Raw genomic sequence first — 16,629 nt, 5'->3', positions numbered from 1 at the left:
AACCCAATCATCTCAATCCACACAACTCTTTCCTTAACAAAAAACCCATTTACATCCGGCCTAAACAAAGAGAAATAAGCCTTAATACCTTTACATTTCTTGAACCTGGTGCAAACCTCTTCAGACAAAAATGTCAAATATACCCAATCACTAGCAACATACTTGATTTGAAGATCATCAAAACCTTCTTCTTTCAATAACACAAACAAATTTTGAATCAACCTAATATCCCTGAGTTTCGCAAACACCGAAGCCTTTAAGGACAAATTATTGCATATCTCTTTCCCAGACAAAGTACAAACATTAGGTTTAGGCCCTTTCAGCCCATGCATGCCCTTACCCCCTTAACCACAGTCGCATAGGATCCGAGCCCCTGCCCATTAAGTTTCGACACCACCTGATCACCATGCACATGTGAATTAGACTGCCCCTTACGATCAGGTTCTCGCTGAAAATGTGCTACTGAAGCAAACAGATGGTATGAACCCAACCAAATATCTCTAATCTTACTTTCCAACAGTTTCTCATCTGACACTTTAATGAAACAAACAAAGGCAAAATGTTTACCTAATTTGGATAGATTCTTTGCAATGTAAACATCAGCCACAGTCCCCACCTTCGCACATGCATCCCATAATTCCTTCACTCCAAAATCAACAGGGAAATTCGTCATATAAAACGGGGAAGAAACCTTTTCAATCAACTAAAGCTCATTGAAGTTATAGTATTGTTTTAGCTATGTTTTATCTAAATTCTTAGAGAACATTTTTTAGTTTGCAAAAAGAAGAAAAGCAGAAGAAATGGAAAATGGTAGTCTGCATAGGGCATACCCAATATCCAAAAGCCCTTCTACTAGGGATGAACAAAAACCGAACCATAGCTGAAAAACCACATTAATCGAACCCAAAACAAAAACCGATGGTGCGTTCTTAAATTTTGAAAAAACGCAATCTTTTTGTGCGGTGCGATTGTATATTGTATAGCCACACCAAATAACTAAAATTGCACCACATAATTTAATATATTATTTATATATATAATATAATATTATTTATTTAATAAAATCATATTTTCGCTGAAAAACAATTATAAAGAGACTAAGCGAGTAAGTAGGATAAACCAAAAAATTGAATTGCCATTTTACTTGATATCGTAATCTGCTCCAAGTCCCCTAGCCTTCGTCGTCCACCCAAACATTCTCATCGTCAATCCCATCACCTATTAAAGATCAAACTCCGACAAATTGAAGAAATGCAAAATCGCACACTAAACTCATGCTACTTCTGATTCCAAGTAAACATACATAAATATCACCAATATTATGAAATTCTGAGTTTAGCACTATATTGTCTATACTAGATAGAAATGTTTTGGCTATGTCGATCTCGACGAGTGCATCATAGTCGGCATCTAGTACGGGTGACAAAGTTTTTGATAAATATAAAAGTCCACTTAACTTTGACACCGCAAAAGTTTTAATTTGTGCACAAGATTGGATTAGGTGTTCATCGGTAGATCTTAAGCCTGATTGTACTACAAAGAGTAAACACATCGATGAATTTAATAAGAATATGATGGGCTTAAAATTTGGTAAGGTTTTTCCATATGTTTCGACTTCATATTATGATTATGATTAATGGTGGTTTATATATTAATATTTTCATTTATTTTTGTAGATTCAAAACATAAAAAATCTTCAAAGATAAACCGCACCACCATGTTTTTGCGGTTAAAATTAAAACCGCACCAAAGTAATCAAAAACCGCAAAACCAAACCGAAAACCCCCCGCACCAATCGGTTTTACAAATAGGGATAATACGCTAAAAAGGTAACATATTTTAGATTGTTTACACATTTAGTCACTTATGTTTATTTTTGTACATATTTAGTCATTTATGTTTTTTTTATACACGTTTAGTCGCTTATGTTTTTTCCTTTATATACATATGACCATCAAACGTAATGGTCATATGTATACAAAATAAAAAACATAAGTAACTAAATATTTACAAAAAAGAACACAAATGACTAAATGTATTCAAAAATAAATATAAGCTAGTGACTAAATGTTTACACAATCTAAACTATGTTACCCTTTTGGTGCATCATCCCTTACACATATAGAAACCACACCTATCAGGTTGGTCCAAAAACCACATCATGCTCCCCATACGGCCTCTACAGAGTATATGATCATTTTTAGAAAATAGATAATGCACTCAAATGATAACATAGTTTAGATTGTGTACACATTTAATCACTTATGTTTATTTTTGTACATATTTAGTCATTTATATTTTTTTTGTACACGTTTAGTCACTTATGTTTTTGCCTTTGTACACATATGACCATCAAACGTAATAGTAATACGTGTAGAAAATAAAAAACATAAGTGACTAAATATATATATAAAAAATATAAAGTAGGTCTGACAATCGCGTCGTGTTCGGGTTGGCGGGTCAAAATATACCAACCCGAATACGACCCGAATACGACCCATCAAACGTAATAGTAATACGTGTAGAAAATAAAAAACATAAGTGACTAAATATATATATATATAAAATATAAAGTAGGTCTGACAATCGTGTCGTGTTCGGGTTGGCGGGTCAAAATATACCAACCCGAATACGACCCATTTAACTATACAGGTCACGGGTTGGCGGGTTTGGAACATAAACCTAGATATGACCCGTCAACCCACTTATTTATACGAGTTCGTGGGTCAGATTTGGGTTCGAGGGTTCGTGGTTCATATTTGGTTCATGTGTTCGTGGGTCAGATTCTATAAACAAAAATTGATAATTAAGCATTAATAAACTCTTGATGCAAACATATCCAAAATTTTAGAATCTTAAGTCTTAAACATCCAAATGAAATAAAAAACATTCATGGAAAAATGTTCAAACTAAAACATTAATACAAACATAGATAAATTCAATTGCTGGCGTCGACGTCGTTCGATAATGATTCTATAATTCATGCCACCGTTCTTCGTAAGTTCGATCTATCGTTCATCACAGAGGGGAGATCGGGAGAGTGCTTATTTGACTTTGTTTTCGAGATACTGAGATTATTTAGGGCAAACACCGAACGCGTTGCAATACAAATCAGCAAATGGTTACCGACGGGTCAAATGGTCAATGGTATCAGATATCTTATCCTAGTATAAAATATAAACTCTATAGTGTATAATACTTAATACATTTAAAAAATATATAATTTTTTTTATTAAAATTCTAAACAGGTTGGCGGTTAAACTGTATATTTTTTAAGAAACCCATATATGACTTGTTTGATAAACAGGTTGACGTGTTGAAGAACTCAAACCAAATCCGTTTATTTCATGTCGTGTCGCGGATCGTGTCACGGGTCGTATCGAGAATTGTCCGACCTAATATAAATGACCAAATATATAAATAAATAAACATAAGTGACTAAATATAAACTCAATCTAAACTATATTACTCTTTGAGTTCGTTATCCCTTTTAAAAACTCCCATTTTTTTGGTTATTTTTTTGAAAATTCTCAAATATAAATTATATTTTTCAAAAATTTCCAAAAAAAAGCATATCCATAATTTTATATTTTATATAATATAATTCCAGTCTTTATTGACTAATAATAATAATTCTAGAAAGAAGCTGAAAAATTGGCTGCTCCCCTGCTTGTCTCCCCCATCATTCGAATAAATTCTTTCCCGTGTATGTAAAAGAACAGCTAACACGTTACATCTGGAGTTCTTCATCGCAAAAAAAACCAGGTACACACTCGATTTTGACTCGATTCCTTCAATTTTTACATCTAATCCATGTAGTGCTATATGCTTTTCTCGTGATGTGCGTTCTAGCTATCTAAACGATCAAATGAATCTGCAAAAATCAAATCCTTATTTTGTTTTTTCATCGTATCATCGTGGTTCGAAACCCTAACGGTCTCGCAATTTGGTATACCTGTTTTCTTTTTCTACAACATTGATTGCGAAATTTCATTTTAATTTGATTACAAATTAGGGCTGGTTTTTCCCTTGATGATGTTTTAAAAAAGGGTTTCAGATCTTTATCCGTGAGATCGAGAACTATGCAATCATTTCGTAGATTAGGTTCTATCACTTGTATGGATATTGAATGTTTCATATTGTGTAGGAAACATTAGAGGCACGGCACGATGTTGGGAATCCTTAGGCGGAAAGCTGCTTCTGCGAGCTCATATAATTTAGTGAATTACGTATGTATGCTTCACCATTTTCGTTTCTGATTTCTTCTTGTTATGAAAACCAGTCGCCTTATTCTTGATAGGTTCTATTAGGAGATGTTACATTTCATAGTAAATTATTGAACTTTTTCTTATGGAAACTTGTGAAATAGAAGAAAATTTGAGGAAATAACAAACATTGAAGCATGAGTAAGGATACTCACATATACACAATGTATACGTATATGTACACACACAGTATACATATGTGTGTATACCACAGTATACACATGTGCATATGTAGACAAATACATATATCGTATATGTGTGTATATGTACCCTTGCATATACATAAGTTGTTTGAATTGTTTCCAGGGCTCTGTACAATCTATAGGGATGGCTCGGCCTGCATTGACAGGATCCAAGTCCCATGGTTATGTTGAATCAATCTTGGTACCTGAGGTAATGCATTCATCACATTTTTTTTTCCTCATTGTTTATCATATTAATTTTATTTATTTGTTGCTGTCATGTGCCATTATCATAGGCACAAACTCTTGGAAGAAATCATAACCTAATACGACAAATTCATCAAGGTAAGTTCTTTATTCCACAAAAAGATTTGATTTTTCACACTCAAAGCTTCTTGCATGCATTAATCTCTTACTTTCTTAATGTGTTGCTTAAATTTTTACAGGTGCTCCGGTTTATTCAATGCCTTTAAGGTTTATATACTTTTGTACCTTCTCTTTATCTCCACACACACACACACACACACACTCAATAGCTCTTTTTGAAGAAACTCGATGGATCATGTTATACAAATTGAGAAAATGAAATTAAACATGATTTGTTACCATCTTCAATGAAATATGAATAATCTGTGTTTTAACCTTTGTTTACTTAAACATCTTTTTGTTATACAGGAATGTTGTTTCATCACCTAAAACAGATTTTTCAACACAAATGTGGAGCCGATCTTTTTCTTCAGACAGTGGTATGTTTTTTCTTATGGATAAATGCAAGACAATACACAATAACACACTTTCATTTATTTTTATGTTGTAGCATCTTATTTTCATTTCTTTCTTATTAATCATTGCACTTCAAAAAATCCTTCTCTTTTTTTTTTTTTTTTTTTTGTCTAACATTAAAGTACGAGGTTATTATAGGAAGAAATGAAAGTAGGATGCTGTAAATATAATAAACAAATAAACAAAAGTACATTTTTCGTTTCTTGTGCTTTATAATGACTAAATTATATCCTGTTTTTTTCTTTTGTGTTATGAAGGTGACTTGGTTGATGCTGTTGTCCCTTTTATGGGGGAATCCATTAGTGATGGCACTCTAGCAACCTTTCTAAAGAGTATGTTTAAATTGAATAGACAAATTATTTCTCTCTTTCATTTGTATAATTACTTTTTTTTTTTAAAAAAACTTTGCTTTTGTTGTTCATAGAACCTGGAGATCGTGTGGAAGTTGATGAGCCAATTGCCCAAATCGAAACCGATAAGGTACTAATGTTTTTTTTTGATGATGAGGGCATTTTCGTCTTTTGCACATACAAGAGCTTGAGAACAAATCTCTATCTGTAATTATGAGTTCTAAATTTGTTAATCATGCAGGTGACAATTGATGTTGCTAGTCCTGAAGCTGGAGTTATCAAAGAGGTAAATTGTAATTTTAGTATGAATTCACAAGTACATAATTATCCTTCTTGTTAAAATTACTCACATACCCTTTTAACCTTAACTCAGTTTGTTGCACAAGAGGGAGACACAGTGGAACCAGGTACAAAAGTTGCAATAATATCAAAATCCGGTGAAGGTGCAACCACCCATGTGGAGCCATCTGATTCTGACCCTCAGCCACCTTCCAAGGCGGCACCTGAGCCTGCTCCGGCCAAAGTTGAGAAACCACCGCCCACTCCACCGCCAAAAGAGGCACCAAAAGTATCCTCTCCACCACCTCCAAAACCTTCAGCATCTGAACCTCAACTTCCTCCAAAAGATAGAGAAAGAAGAGTAAGTATAGTCAAAGTCAAAGTCAAAGTCAAAGTCAAAGTCAAAGTCAAGATTTTTTATTTAATATTATAAAATTTACTGTAGGTCCCAATGACAAGGCTGAGGAAGCGTGTGGCTACACGTTTGAAAGATTCTCAAAATACTTTTGCTTTGTTGACTACCTTCAATGAAGTCGATATGTAAGTCATATTATTATATATTTAAATAATTCACATCACATTTTTAATGAGTTAATATTTTGTATTATTTAATTTAGGACAAATTTAATGAAACTTCGATCCGAATATAAAGAAGCTTTCCTTGAGAAGCATGGAGTGAAGTTGGGACTCATGTCTGGATTTGTGAAAGTAAGTTACAAATCCATTGTTTCTTCCATTTTATTTATTTATTTATTTTTTATTTAATTATAGTTGATGTATATTTTGTAGGCTGCTGTTAGTGGGCTCCAAAATCAACCAATCATTAATGCTGTGATTGATGGAGATGACATCATATATAGAGATTATATTGATATCAGTATTGCTGTTGGTACTCCAAAGGTATATTTCCACTTTTACCCTTTCATCTAGAAATAATATTATTGATATAAAATTTTTAAAAAAAATATGGTTTTGAATTGAAGGGTCTTGTGGTTCCGGTGATCCGTGATGCTGAGAAAATGAACTTTGCTGAAATAGAAAAGACAATCAATGGTCTAGCTAAAAAGGCTAATAGTGGGTCCCTCTCAATTGATGAAATGGCTGGAGGTTCTTTCACTATCTCTAATGGTGGTGTCTATGGAAGCCTTTTAAGTACTCCCATCATAAACCCTCCACAGGTATCATCATCATCATCATCATCATTCGTTCATTCTACTTTCCATTTCAATCTTTTATCTTATTACCACATTCTACTTTAAAAAAATCCACCATGTCATTGCTATGATTAGGTAGAGCTTTTAAACTACAATGTAATAATAAGAAAAAAAAGCCAAACAAAATTGGTTTTTTGTCCCATTGACATATGGGGTTGTTTGATAGTTGCTGATTGAGTCAGATCTGATTAAGTCTAAGGGCCCGTTTGATAGTTGTTGTCTGGGAAAGTTTACTGACCGGAAAAGAAACCATGTTGTTTGATTGTACTTCTGACTACTGAATGATGAAAAAATGATCATCTAGCCAGAAAGATATGGTTTTGGAGCTTTCTGAGAAAGACATATCTTACAGGGAAAACCCCCTTTTTTTAGAGTAAATTACACGAATGGTCCCTATGGTTTAGAGTAATTTGCGTGTTTGGTCCATGACTTATTTTTTTAAATCGGAAAGTCCCTATTATTTGTTTTTGTTACGCACTTGGTCCATGTCTTACCTAAAAAGACTATTTTTTCCCTTGATTTTTTAATTTATTTAAATAAACACACCCCCAACCCCACCCCTTCACCTTACCTTACCTACCCCACCATTTTTCCCTATTTAAATAATAGTCTTTTTAGATAAGACAAGGACCAAACGCGTAACAAAAACAAACAGTAGGGACCAAACGCATAACAAAACAAATAGTAGGGACCTTTCGAGTTAAAAAAATAAGTTAGGGACCAAGTGCGCAAATCACCCAAACCATAGGGACCATTCGTGTAATTTACTCTTTTTTTTTTTTTTTTTTTTTTTAATCAAATCAAACAGTCTTTCTGGCCCATATATCCAGGAAAATCTTTTTAGACCTGGAAAAATGTTTATCAGATGGGGCCTAACTCAAAGTCTGATTGAGTCAGACACATCCTCTTACGGAACAGTTTGAATCTGACCGATCATTTTTACCAGACTCAGTAAGAGGCATATCGCGAACAGTCCCTTAGTGTTGTACATGTCATTAATGGTGTATAAGAAAAACTATTATATATATATATATATATATATATATATATATATATATATATATATATATATATATATTTTTTGTGTGAAGTCGGCAATATTGGGAATGCATTCGATAGTGAACAAGCCGATGGTTGTTGGGGGTGAAATAAAGGCGAGGCCAATGATGTACATCGCGTTGACTTATGACCATCGTTTGATTGATGGTAGAGAGGCCGTGTTCTTCTTGAGGCGTATTAAGGATGTTGTTGAAGACCCGAGAAGACTGCTTCTTGATATATAAAGAAAGAAAGAAACGCAAGGAAGGAGATTGTGTTTTTTTGTTTTTGTTTTGGTAAAAGCGGAATAAAAAACGTGTTCTTGAGATTGTATAACGAAAGAGCCTCGTTTGAGGCTACAATGATTCATTTTGGGATAATGTGCATTTGAAAGTTTATGTTGGTTTTTTTAGGGCAAATGATATATGCTCTCTTGTTGAAAAGGTAAACAATTCTACTTTGAGCAAGTGTTTATTGATTTCTTGCATTGAACTCCTTAGATTCATTCCTTGTTATATTCATCTTGCACATCTGGGGTCTTTAAAGATTGTATGCATTTTCAAGATCAATAGATAAAAAAACAATACAAAAGCAAACAAGTTAAGAATCTAATCATGCATGTAAAACAACTAACAAATGGAGATAATCTTTGGCAGTGTCTAGATGAAAGTGCAGAAGGTTGTAAATAACTTACTTTGATGTATTGTATTTGGAGTATCGCGTTCTTCACAATCATCTATTTCTTATGACACTTGTTGAGAAGTCAAAGAAGTGATAGGATTGTATCCCAAACTGGTTCCATGATTAACATGATTAAAGGGAAGGAAATGGAAGTAAATGAAAGGGATAGATTTCAAAGGGAAAAAAAGCTCTAATTTTCTTTTCTTCTTTTCAATGAAACTTGAGAACATACTTTCTTTTCTTTCCTTTTCTTCCCTCCTAAATACAATTTCCTCACGTTTACTTCTCTTTCTTTAAAAAAACCCGAGACCATAGTGTTATAGATTAGACATAAAATTGGGTTACAAATTAATCGAATATATTGTAAAGCCGAGTGCATTTTCTTGAAAAATGATCCTTAGTTTGTTTACAAGGTATGTTATATGTATGGTTATTTTTTTGGTGAAAAGAAAATGGTTTTATAATTATACTAAACATAATAGTCTTATATTTTTGCAGCTAATCCGTATATAACTTTTTTTTAGAAATAATATACAAATTATATAATCTTTTAATACATAAATTATTATTTATAACAAATTTTTTTGTGAAGGAATCACTTTCTATATTTGTTGTTGAGTAAATAAAACTTGCAAGTTGCAACTGAATTGAGATGCAACTGCCACGTACTACTAGGCGACCAGAAGAAATCCAAAACACGAGAGGATCATATCGATTTGTATTTTGTTGAAATGGTATTAAACATTTTTGGAGCAAAGATTTATAGCCATTCATACAAGTTTGATTGTGGCCCCATCGTGGATTCTTATTCATTCTATATGCTTAATATCCATTTACATGTGGCTCTATGTATGTACACACCTCTTTTTCATCTTCTCAACGCATATTTATTTCATTAAATTCCTCTAATAAACCTTGATTCGATTCTTAATCTTGTTATAAATTTCCACATATAATGATCTGGTGAGTAGCTAACCCTAAAACTTTTGATCTTTTGTTTCTATCGATTTTTTCAAATAACACATTTGCGATCGAATATTCGTCGACGTTTCGTTGACCAATTGTGTTTCCGATCGTCCACATGCTACAACACGTTGATTTGATTCATTCGTCTTTATTGTAGAAAAAGTTTGATTTTATTCTTAATTCACCTACCTTTTGTTGTTGTTGCAGACGATTTCATCTTCACTAATTAGGTACGCAATTGTTTTTCTTTTTTCTTTTTATATTCGTAAAGCATTGTTGCAGTTGAATCGTTACTAAGAGGTTTTTTTGAAAATTGAATTGATTGTTTGATCCATTTTGGTGTTAGTTTATTATTTCATCAGTTTCCTCCTTATTTTATAAAAGATTAACAGGGGTCACCCAACCTTACTTTAGTGATAAAGAATCTGATAGCAAAAAACAGATTAATGTTTACATTAGCAATCATTTCATATTTGCATGATCCATGTCGTTGATTAGCTTAAGTAATAGGAGAACTTTCACAAAATAAGCATATTCTTTCTATTATAAGTTAAATGCAAGAAATAAAAAGGTACTTTCATTGATTTTGTTTACTATAGCATCCTATTTTCATTTCATCCTCATCCAAATACATATCAATTTTCATTGTTACAATTAGGTAAGTTTTTCTAAGTATAATGTTCAACAAGAAATAAAAATTCAAAAGTACACTGCTATAATTTTGGTAAAAAAAATTTCATAGTATAATGCTATAATATAATACCCCAACTAAATGAAAGCATATTCCTATAAAGGTTATCGTATGCATTTTAATTTATCAAAACTTGTATTTTTGAAGGTGGTTACCATATCATGGTTAAACCATGGTGATGATGACTCAAAGTCCAGGAGCTATCAACAACTTTTGCTTATTTACGGATATTGCCACTAGGCTCGATCCAATCACTCCTTGCAAAGTTAGTGTAAATTCTTGTGTGGTGACAAAGGGATGTTGCAGTAATGTATTTCAAAGTTCACATTTTTCCTCAAAAAGCTGCTTTAATCGTGACAAAATTCACCGATATTCACATCAAACAACATCCAAGAGATTACTAGTAAAAAACAACATCCTCTTCTTCTCTTCTGTTATTTTTTTTTCTTCGTTAAGTGTTGTCCATAAATGATGTTTAATAAAAATTTGAGAAAATCCGAACATTTTTGCCAAACTTGAGGTCTTTAATGAACCAGAAATACGCAATAGTGTAAAATCGAACATTTTTTCAAACTTAAGGGCTTTAATGAACCAAAAATACTCAAAAGGGTAAAATTGAAATAAAAAAGTTGCAAAGCCAAACTTCCAACTTTAATGAACTAGGAATACGCAAAAGGGTAAAACCGAACATTTCTACCAAATTTAAGGGCTTTTACTGGGTTAAGAGCTTTTTTTCTATTAAGATGTATATGTACTCCAATAATGTCCCAATATTTTGGGTCAGTTTACGGTTTAATCTCAACTTTTATTTATTCGACAGAAAAGTCTAAATTATTTTATATTTTGTCCAAATTGACGAAACAATCTTTATTTTTTTTTCAACAGAAAATGATGGATTATCGTATAAAATTAGATAATTGAGACTTTCTGTTCAAAAAATTAATGTTAGGATTAAACCGTAAATCGACCCAAAATATTGAGAGTTTATCGGAGATTTCCCTTGTTTATATTAAAAAGTTCTAATTTAAATATCTTAAATGTCAAAATTTGTCATTATAACATGTCACATATAAATAGTCATTTTTTATTCCATATCATTTGTAGACATAAAGGTAAAATGATCATTTACATTAATTTTGTTCAAAAAAAGAAAGTCATTAATCATACAACACTTGTCCCAATTAAGTCTGTTTTCTTGAATTGTTTTAGTGCCAACAACAAGATGCGATTTCTTCAGATGATGAAGAGTATCGATCATCACGCAACATAGCAATAAGCTTGTTTAAAAGATACCGCAACTTCATAGACAGAGGAGGAGCTGATAATCTAAAAGTAAACTTTATTAATTAATCTTTTTTTAATTGTGAAGAAAACAATTTTATTATTAAATTTTTTGAAATCATCCAATCAGGAATTCATTAGTGCTGGGGTAAACGCATATGCTTTGGGGTGCACTGATGAAGGGTTACGAAAAGAACTCACAAATATCAAAGAATCCGGTATTGAGATCCAAGAAATGCAAACTTATGGTGGGGCCACCAGTCTTAAATCTAAGATTTGTTACCAAGAGGTAATTTTTTGAAAGAAAAACGGAATTTCCAAATATACCCTTTTCATTTATATTAGAAAATCCCATATTTCATGATACAGGTGAACGAGTGTATATTGTGGTTGAGTATTATCTTCATAACCATATTGTGTACACCACAACCCACCATAGTTCGGTGGTCTCCAACGCCACCTGTCTCAGATGAAATCAAGCTTCAATGGAAAGGATTTTGTGCCATCATAGCAAATGCTTACTATTTAAGAGGAATGGCATGGTAAAAATAAAAAATAAAAACATTCTTTTATATCAAAAATTTATTTTCAAATCAATATTTTTTTTACGTTGTAAAATTAAAATATAACCTTTTTTTTGGTAAGGCTTCCGGTGAAAACACTTCAACTAGAGCAAATGGCGGTGGTGGGGTGTGCAGAAGAGCCATCGGTTGTTGCTAGTCGAATGAGACTAATTTTTAGCACACTTGAGGTCAGTGTCACAGTGTTTGTGTAACAGGTTGTACTGTGTTTGGCTTGCATTGGACATTGACATTAATTAATGAGACAAAGTTGCAATTATTTATTTATTTATTTATTTTTTTTTGAGAGAAGCTTACAAGTGTGTTGGTTTTGTGTAGGTTGTTAGTCCACAGTGGCCACGGGTATAGCATGGCGATTAAGGCTAATAATTAAAAATATTTGTTCAAAGTAAACCATGTGTAAAAACGTAGCACTTAATTTATACTTGATTTAAAGAAAGGGTGGTATATTTTGTGAACAATATATTGCATAGTGCTTTTGTCTTTTTTTTTTCTTTGAAATACATAATAAATAGTATTGTATCTTATAATAATTGTTAACTTTAGACAAGTTGTGCAAACGTAAAAATAATCGCTATCTCACATGTTTTTTTTTTTTTTTTTTTTTTTTTTCAATAGTAGTCATTTTACAAAATGTAATGTTTGTTTTGCATTTTGTTCAGAGTGTTGTTACATCTTTTGCAAAAATCATTTACAATGACTACAATTTCTTAACATAAGCATGTAAATAAGTTTGTTTAGATTAGTCTATATATAAGTTATATATAACCAATTATATGGCCTCAAAATTTTGATCATATACTGAGGTGGCTTTAATTCTATAAATTGTAAAGTTTGACATTCGAAAACCAAATTCCAAGAATGGAAAAAGTGAAAACATGTTGTAACGCGTATTGATATCGTCATATACACATATGATGAAAAACAAAAACTTTTGGAAAAAAACAAAAAAAAAATAATGAAATACTGAAATGCATATAATAGCATTGGTGCAAGTATATTTAGGATTTTGCTCCAACACATCTGTTTATCAAAATACAACATTTTATAGAATATAAAAAAAGAATACTTGATTAGAATCATCTGTTTATCAAAACACGATCTAGATGTGAGATACTGTTACTCCCTTTACATCCATCATCTGTAATACCATTTTTGGGGTTGCTCGTACCATACTACGAACAAAAGGGAAATGGAATTAACATGTAAGTATTATTGTATTATTTACTCTATGATTTTCCATACAAACAAATCCCTTCTAACTTAAAAATCAGTATAATCTTACTCTAAAAAGAAAACAAAGAAGAGGAAAAACACTAAAAACAAACAGACTTTTTATTAAATGTTGCAGCCTTTTGTTCCACCTTTTCTGCTACAGAGGATTGCAGAGGTGGTTCGCAGACTTAAGACATTTTCGCTTCGAAAAAACAAACAACACCTAAATAAAGTACCGAAAAAGGAAAAGGCAAAAGAAAAAGTTGATTAAAATCACAAAAATACCCTTCCACTTGATTGTCTCTTCCTAAATCCTCACCAACGCACTCTTGTTTTTGCCTATCATATTTCTTCCTCCTTCTTCGCCTTCCTTAAAACTCTCTCCAATGGCCTCTTTTCTCATTACCCTACATTTTCTAATCTTTACACTTTGCACCCTTGTAAAATCCCAATCAAATCTCTGCAGGACCTCTTGTGGCGACACACAAATCAACTACCCTTTTGGCATAGATGACGGCTGTGGCAGCCCCTACTACAGAAACATCCTCGTATGCTCCGAATCCAACCACCTCGAACTCAGAACCCCATCAGGAAAATACCCAGTTCGTAGAATCGATTATTCAGATCCTCACATCCTCGTGACAGATCCTTCCATGTGGAACTGCCAAGACGCTACCCATTTCAGACCCCCTCGACCCTTTAGCCTCGACACAAGCATCCACTTCTCACTTTCCCCACAAAACGACTATCTTTTCTTCAACTGTAGCGAAAAAGACGTGATCGTGGAGCCTAAACCGGTTGTTTGTGAAAGGTTCCCTGATAGATGCGACTCGACGTGTGATAGCGCTAGCTATTTGTGTAGACACTTACCTGAGTGCACACATGCATTAGGTGGTAGCACTTCGTGTTGTTCATATTATCCAAAAGCCACTGAGTCGTTAAGATTGATGTTGAAGTATTGCGAGACTTATACTAGTGTGTATTGGAGGAATTTAGGAGAGTCACAAACGTATAACACACCCCCGGAGTATGGGATTAGGATCGACTTTGATATTCCTGTTACTACTCGGTGTTTGCAATGTCAGGATGGAAGTAAGGGAAGTGGTACGTGTGGGTTTGATGTTGGAACACATGATTTTTCGTGCTTATGTGATCATGGAAATGTTACTACTTATTGCAAAGGTACGTTTAAAGATGGTTATTTATTGTGACAACTTTACTATTATTAAAGTAATCAACTTACGGGTTTTCGCAGATCATTCTCAACATGGGAAGAGTAATCGAGTAGTTGCTGGTGAGAAATTTGTGTATTCTACTTTCTTTTGTTTGTTATTGAGTTGAACTTAATACCGTATTCATTGATTATCGTGTCATTAGTATACAAAGATGACGGTGGGCGTTGTTAAATAAGTTTTTGATTTTGCAGGGACTGCAACGGCAGTTTCGGTGGCCGGAGCAATTGGAATAGGGGCAGGGGTGTGGTACTTTAGAAAAGTGAAAGCTCAAGCACCAGTCACACATGGAGTTCAAAGCAATGAGAATAGGCTTTTTTGATTCTTCAATACATTTATTACTTTATATTATTCCTACAATATATTTTATATGGTTCTTTTTTCTTTTTCTTTTTGATCTAAATCGCTGTGTCATATTGGTGATATTATATAAAATTTTATTAGTAGTTGTTTAAAGTATGTGATTTTTAACAAGAGTAAAGATTGGTATGTATCTAGTATTTGGGTGTTACACAACTGGAAAACAATTTATGACGGAATATTTGGGTAAATGTTGATCATTATAATTACTTAGTTAACCATAGGATATGCGAAATCAAAAAATCAGTAAGTAGAAAAGGTTGACCTATATTGAGGAAAAAGAGTGTTAGGGAAACCAAACTATCAACACACAAGTACTACAAGGCAGGGGTAAAACACAAAGCATTTATATGATTCATTGGATCGGGATAATTGTGTTACGTCTGCAGTCGAATTAGAGATTGTTTTTTGGAGCAGTAGATCACCACAAGGTTGAAGCATATTAGATTTGAAGCATAATATTGTTAGGCCCAATCAAGGCGTTGCTCCCTCGTACTGGTTTGGGAGATCCTATGGAGGATCCAAACAACTACCTAAGGCAATCCATGTATATTATAAACATATCAATATAAGAAAGAAAAAATAACACAAAAGTTATTAAGTTTACATCAAATTCTAATTTGGCATTATGCTTTTTTTTTTGTCTCAAATTTGACATTGTGTTTTCCAATTTGTTAAAATTTTGACCATTTGACCGGTCAACCCGGTTGTTGCTGACGTGACATAATGATGTGTCGGTTTTGATAATATGATATGCTGACGTGTTAAAATTGATTTTTTTTCTACAAAAGATACTAAGTTTTCACTTTTTTCAATTTGAACATTAAATTTTAATTTTTTTTTTTCAATTTTTCAATTTTATTTTTTTCCAATTTTGTTTAATGTTGACCATTATCCATTTGAAACGGTATAAATATTTTATTACATTTAAACCGTATATACATTTTTTTCATTTAAAAACCATATTTTTGTATAAATACAATGTTTTTTTTAACAAATATGTATTAGTTATATAAAAAACGTATTTTGCGTTAAATACACAACTTTAAAATGAATTTGAAGGTTCAGAGGCGTGTATTCGTTCAAAGCCTAGAGGTCAGGTTTGCAACCCGTAAAATTTTTATATCTCATATCAGATTCATAATATTATTAGGAACATCTTGAATCTCATAGTGTAACTCCCGAATGGTATCATGACTTAATCTTGAATGGTCATTTAATTATTGAATGCCAATTTAATTATTTTGGAGGTATGTAATCACTATGTCCATTAACAATACTGAAAATCATATTTTTCAGCTCAAATTTTCAAAAATATTTATGAATGATAACACCATTATTACATCTATTTAAGTATTTTCATTGAATTTTGATATTTTGTTATATATTTCCCGCCTCTTTTTCAATGCTTCAAGCGAACGTTAGATGCAACATCACTATATACCTAATATAATTATTTATTTGTAAATAAAAATATGTGTATATTCTACATTATGGTTTGAATTTAAAAG

The 16,629-nt window shown here is 32.4% G+C and overlaps 3 protein-coding genes across 7 annotated transcripts; all 3 read left to right on the top strand.

Moving 5' to 3' along the window:
• The first annotated feature begins 3,628 nt into the window (after nucleotides 1-3,628).
• On the top strand, nucleotides 3,629-8,598 carry LOC145107287 (dihydrolipoyllysine-residue succinyltransferase component of 2-oxoglutarate dehydrogenase complex 2, mitochondrial-like). The gene is made up of 15 exons (XM_079044139.1): nucleotides 3,629-3,765; nucleotides 4,148-4,229; nucleotides 4,572-4,658; nucleotides 4,744-4,792; nucleotides 4,894-4,921; nucleotides 5,123-5,193; nucleotides 5,488-5,562; nucleotides 5,655-5,710; nucleotides 5,822-5,866; nucleotides 5,954-6,220; nucleotides 6,305-6,399; nucleotides 6,477-6,567; nucleotides 6,649-6,759; nucleotides 6,843-7,037; nucleotides 8,165-8,598. The coding sequence occupies exons 2-15, from the start codon at nucleotides 4,170-4,172 to the stop codon at nucleotides 8,354-8,356; spliced, it is 1,422 nt and encodes a 473-aa protein (XP_078900265.1). The 5' UTR covers nucleotides 3,629-3,765; nucleotides 4,148-4,169; the 3' UTR covers nucleotides 8,357-8,598.
• A 912-nt stretch (nucleotides 8,599-9,510) lies between these two features.
• LOC145107286 (orotidine 5'-phosphate decarboxylase) lies at nucleotides 9,511-12,772 on the top strand. Of its 5 annotated transcripts, none has more exons than XM_079044135.1 (8): nucleotides 9,511-9,641; nucleotides 9,966-9,988; nucleotides 10,597-10,852; nucleotides 11,659-11,781; nucleotides 11,861-12,019; nucleotides 12,076-12,272; nucleotides 12,376-12,481; nucleotides 12,630-12,772. In XM_079044135.1, exons 3-8 carry the CDS (start codon nucleotides 10,622-10,624, stop codon nucleotides 12,657-12,659), a joined length of 846 nt encoding a protein of 281 aa, XP_078900261.1. In that variant the 5' UTR covers nucleotides 9,511-9,641; nucleotides 9,966-9,988; nucleotides 10,597-10,621; the 3' UTR covers nucleotides 12,660-12,772. The 5 variants fall into 5 exon arrangements, with proteins under 5 accessions (XP_078900261.1, XP_078900264.1, XP_078900260.1 ...); XM_079044138.1 differs by having other exon boundaries at nucleotides 9,613-9,755; nucleotides 10,597-10,714; XM_079044134.1 differs by having other exon boundaries at nucleotides 9,616-9,755.
• Nucleotides 12,773-13,860: 1,088 nt separating this feature from the next.
• LOC145168448 (wall-associated receptor kinase galacturonan-binding protein) lies at nucleotides 13,861-15,214 on the top strand. Its single transcript, XM_079087254.1, has 3 exons — nucleotides 13,861-14,708; nucleotides 14,782-14,820; nucleotides 14,953-15,214. The coding sequence occupies exons 1-3, from the start codon at nucleotides 13,913-13,915 to the stop codon at nucleotides 15,078-15,080; spliced, it is 963 nt and encodes a 320-aa protein (XP_078943380.1). The 5' UTR covers nucleotides 13,861-13,912; the 3' UTR covers nucleotides 15,081-15,214.
• Nucleotides 15,215-16,629: the final 1,415 nt, after the last annotated feature.

This window comes from Lactuca virosa, chromosome 4, assembly GCF_052849685.1.
Source record: "Lactuca virosa cultivar CGN04683 chromosome 4, Lactuca_virosa_CGN04683_v6, whole genome shotgun sequence".
NCBI lineage: Eukaryota > Viridiplantae > Streptophyta > Magnoliopsida > Asterales > Asteraceae > Lactuca > Lactuca virosa.
This window is presented reverse-complemented; position numbering and strand designations above follow the sequence as displayed.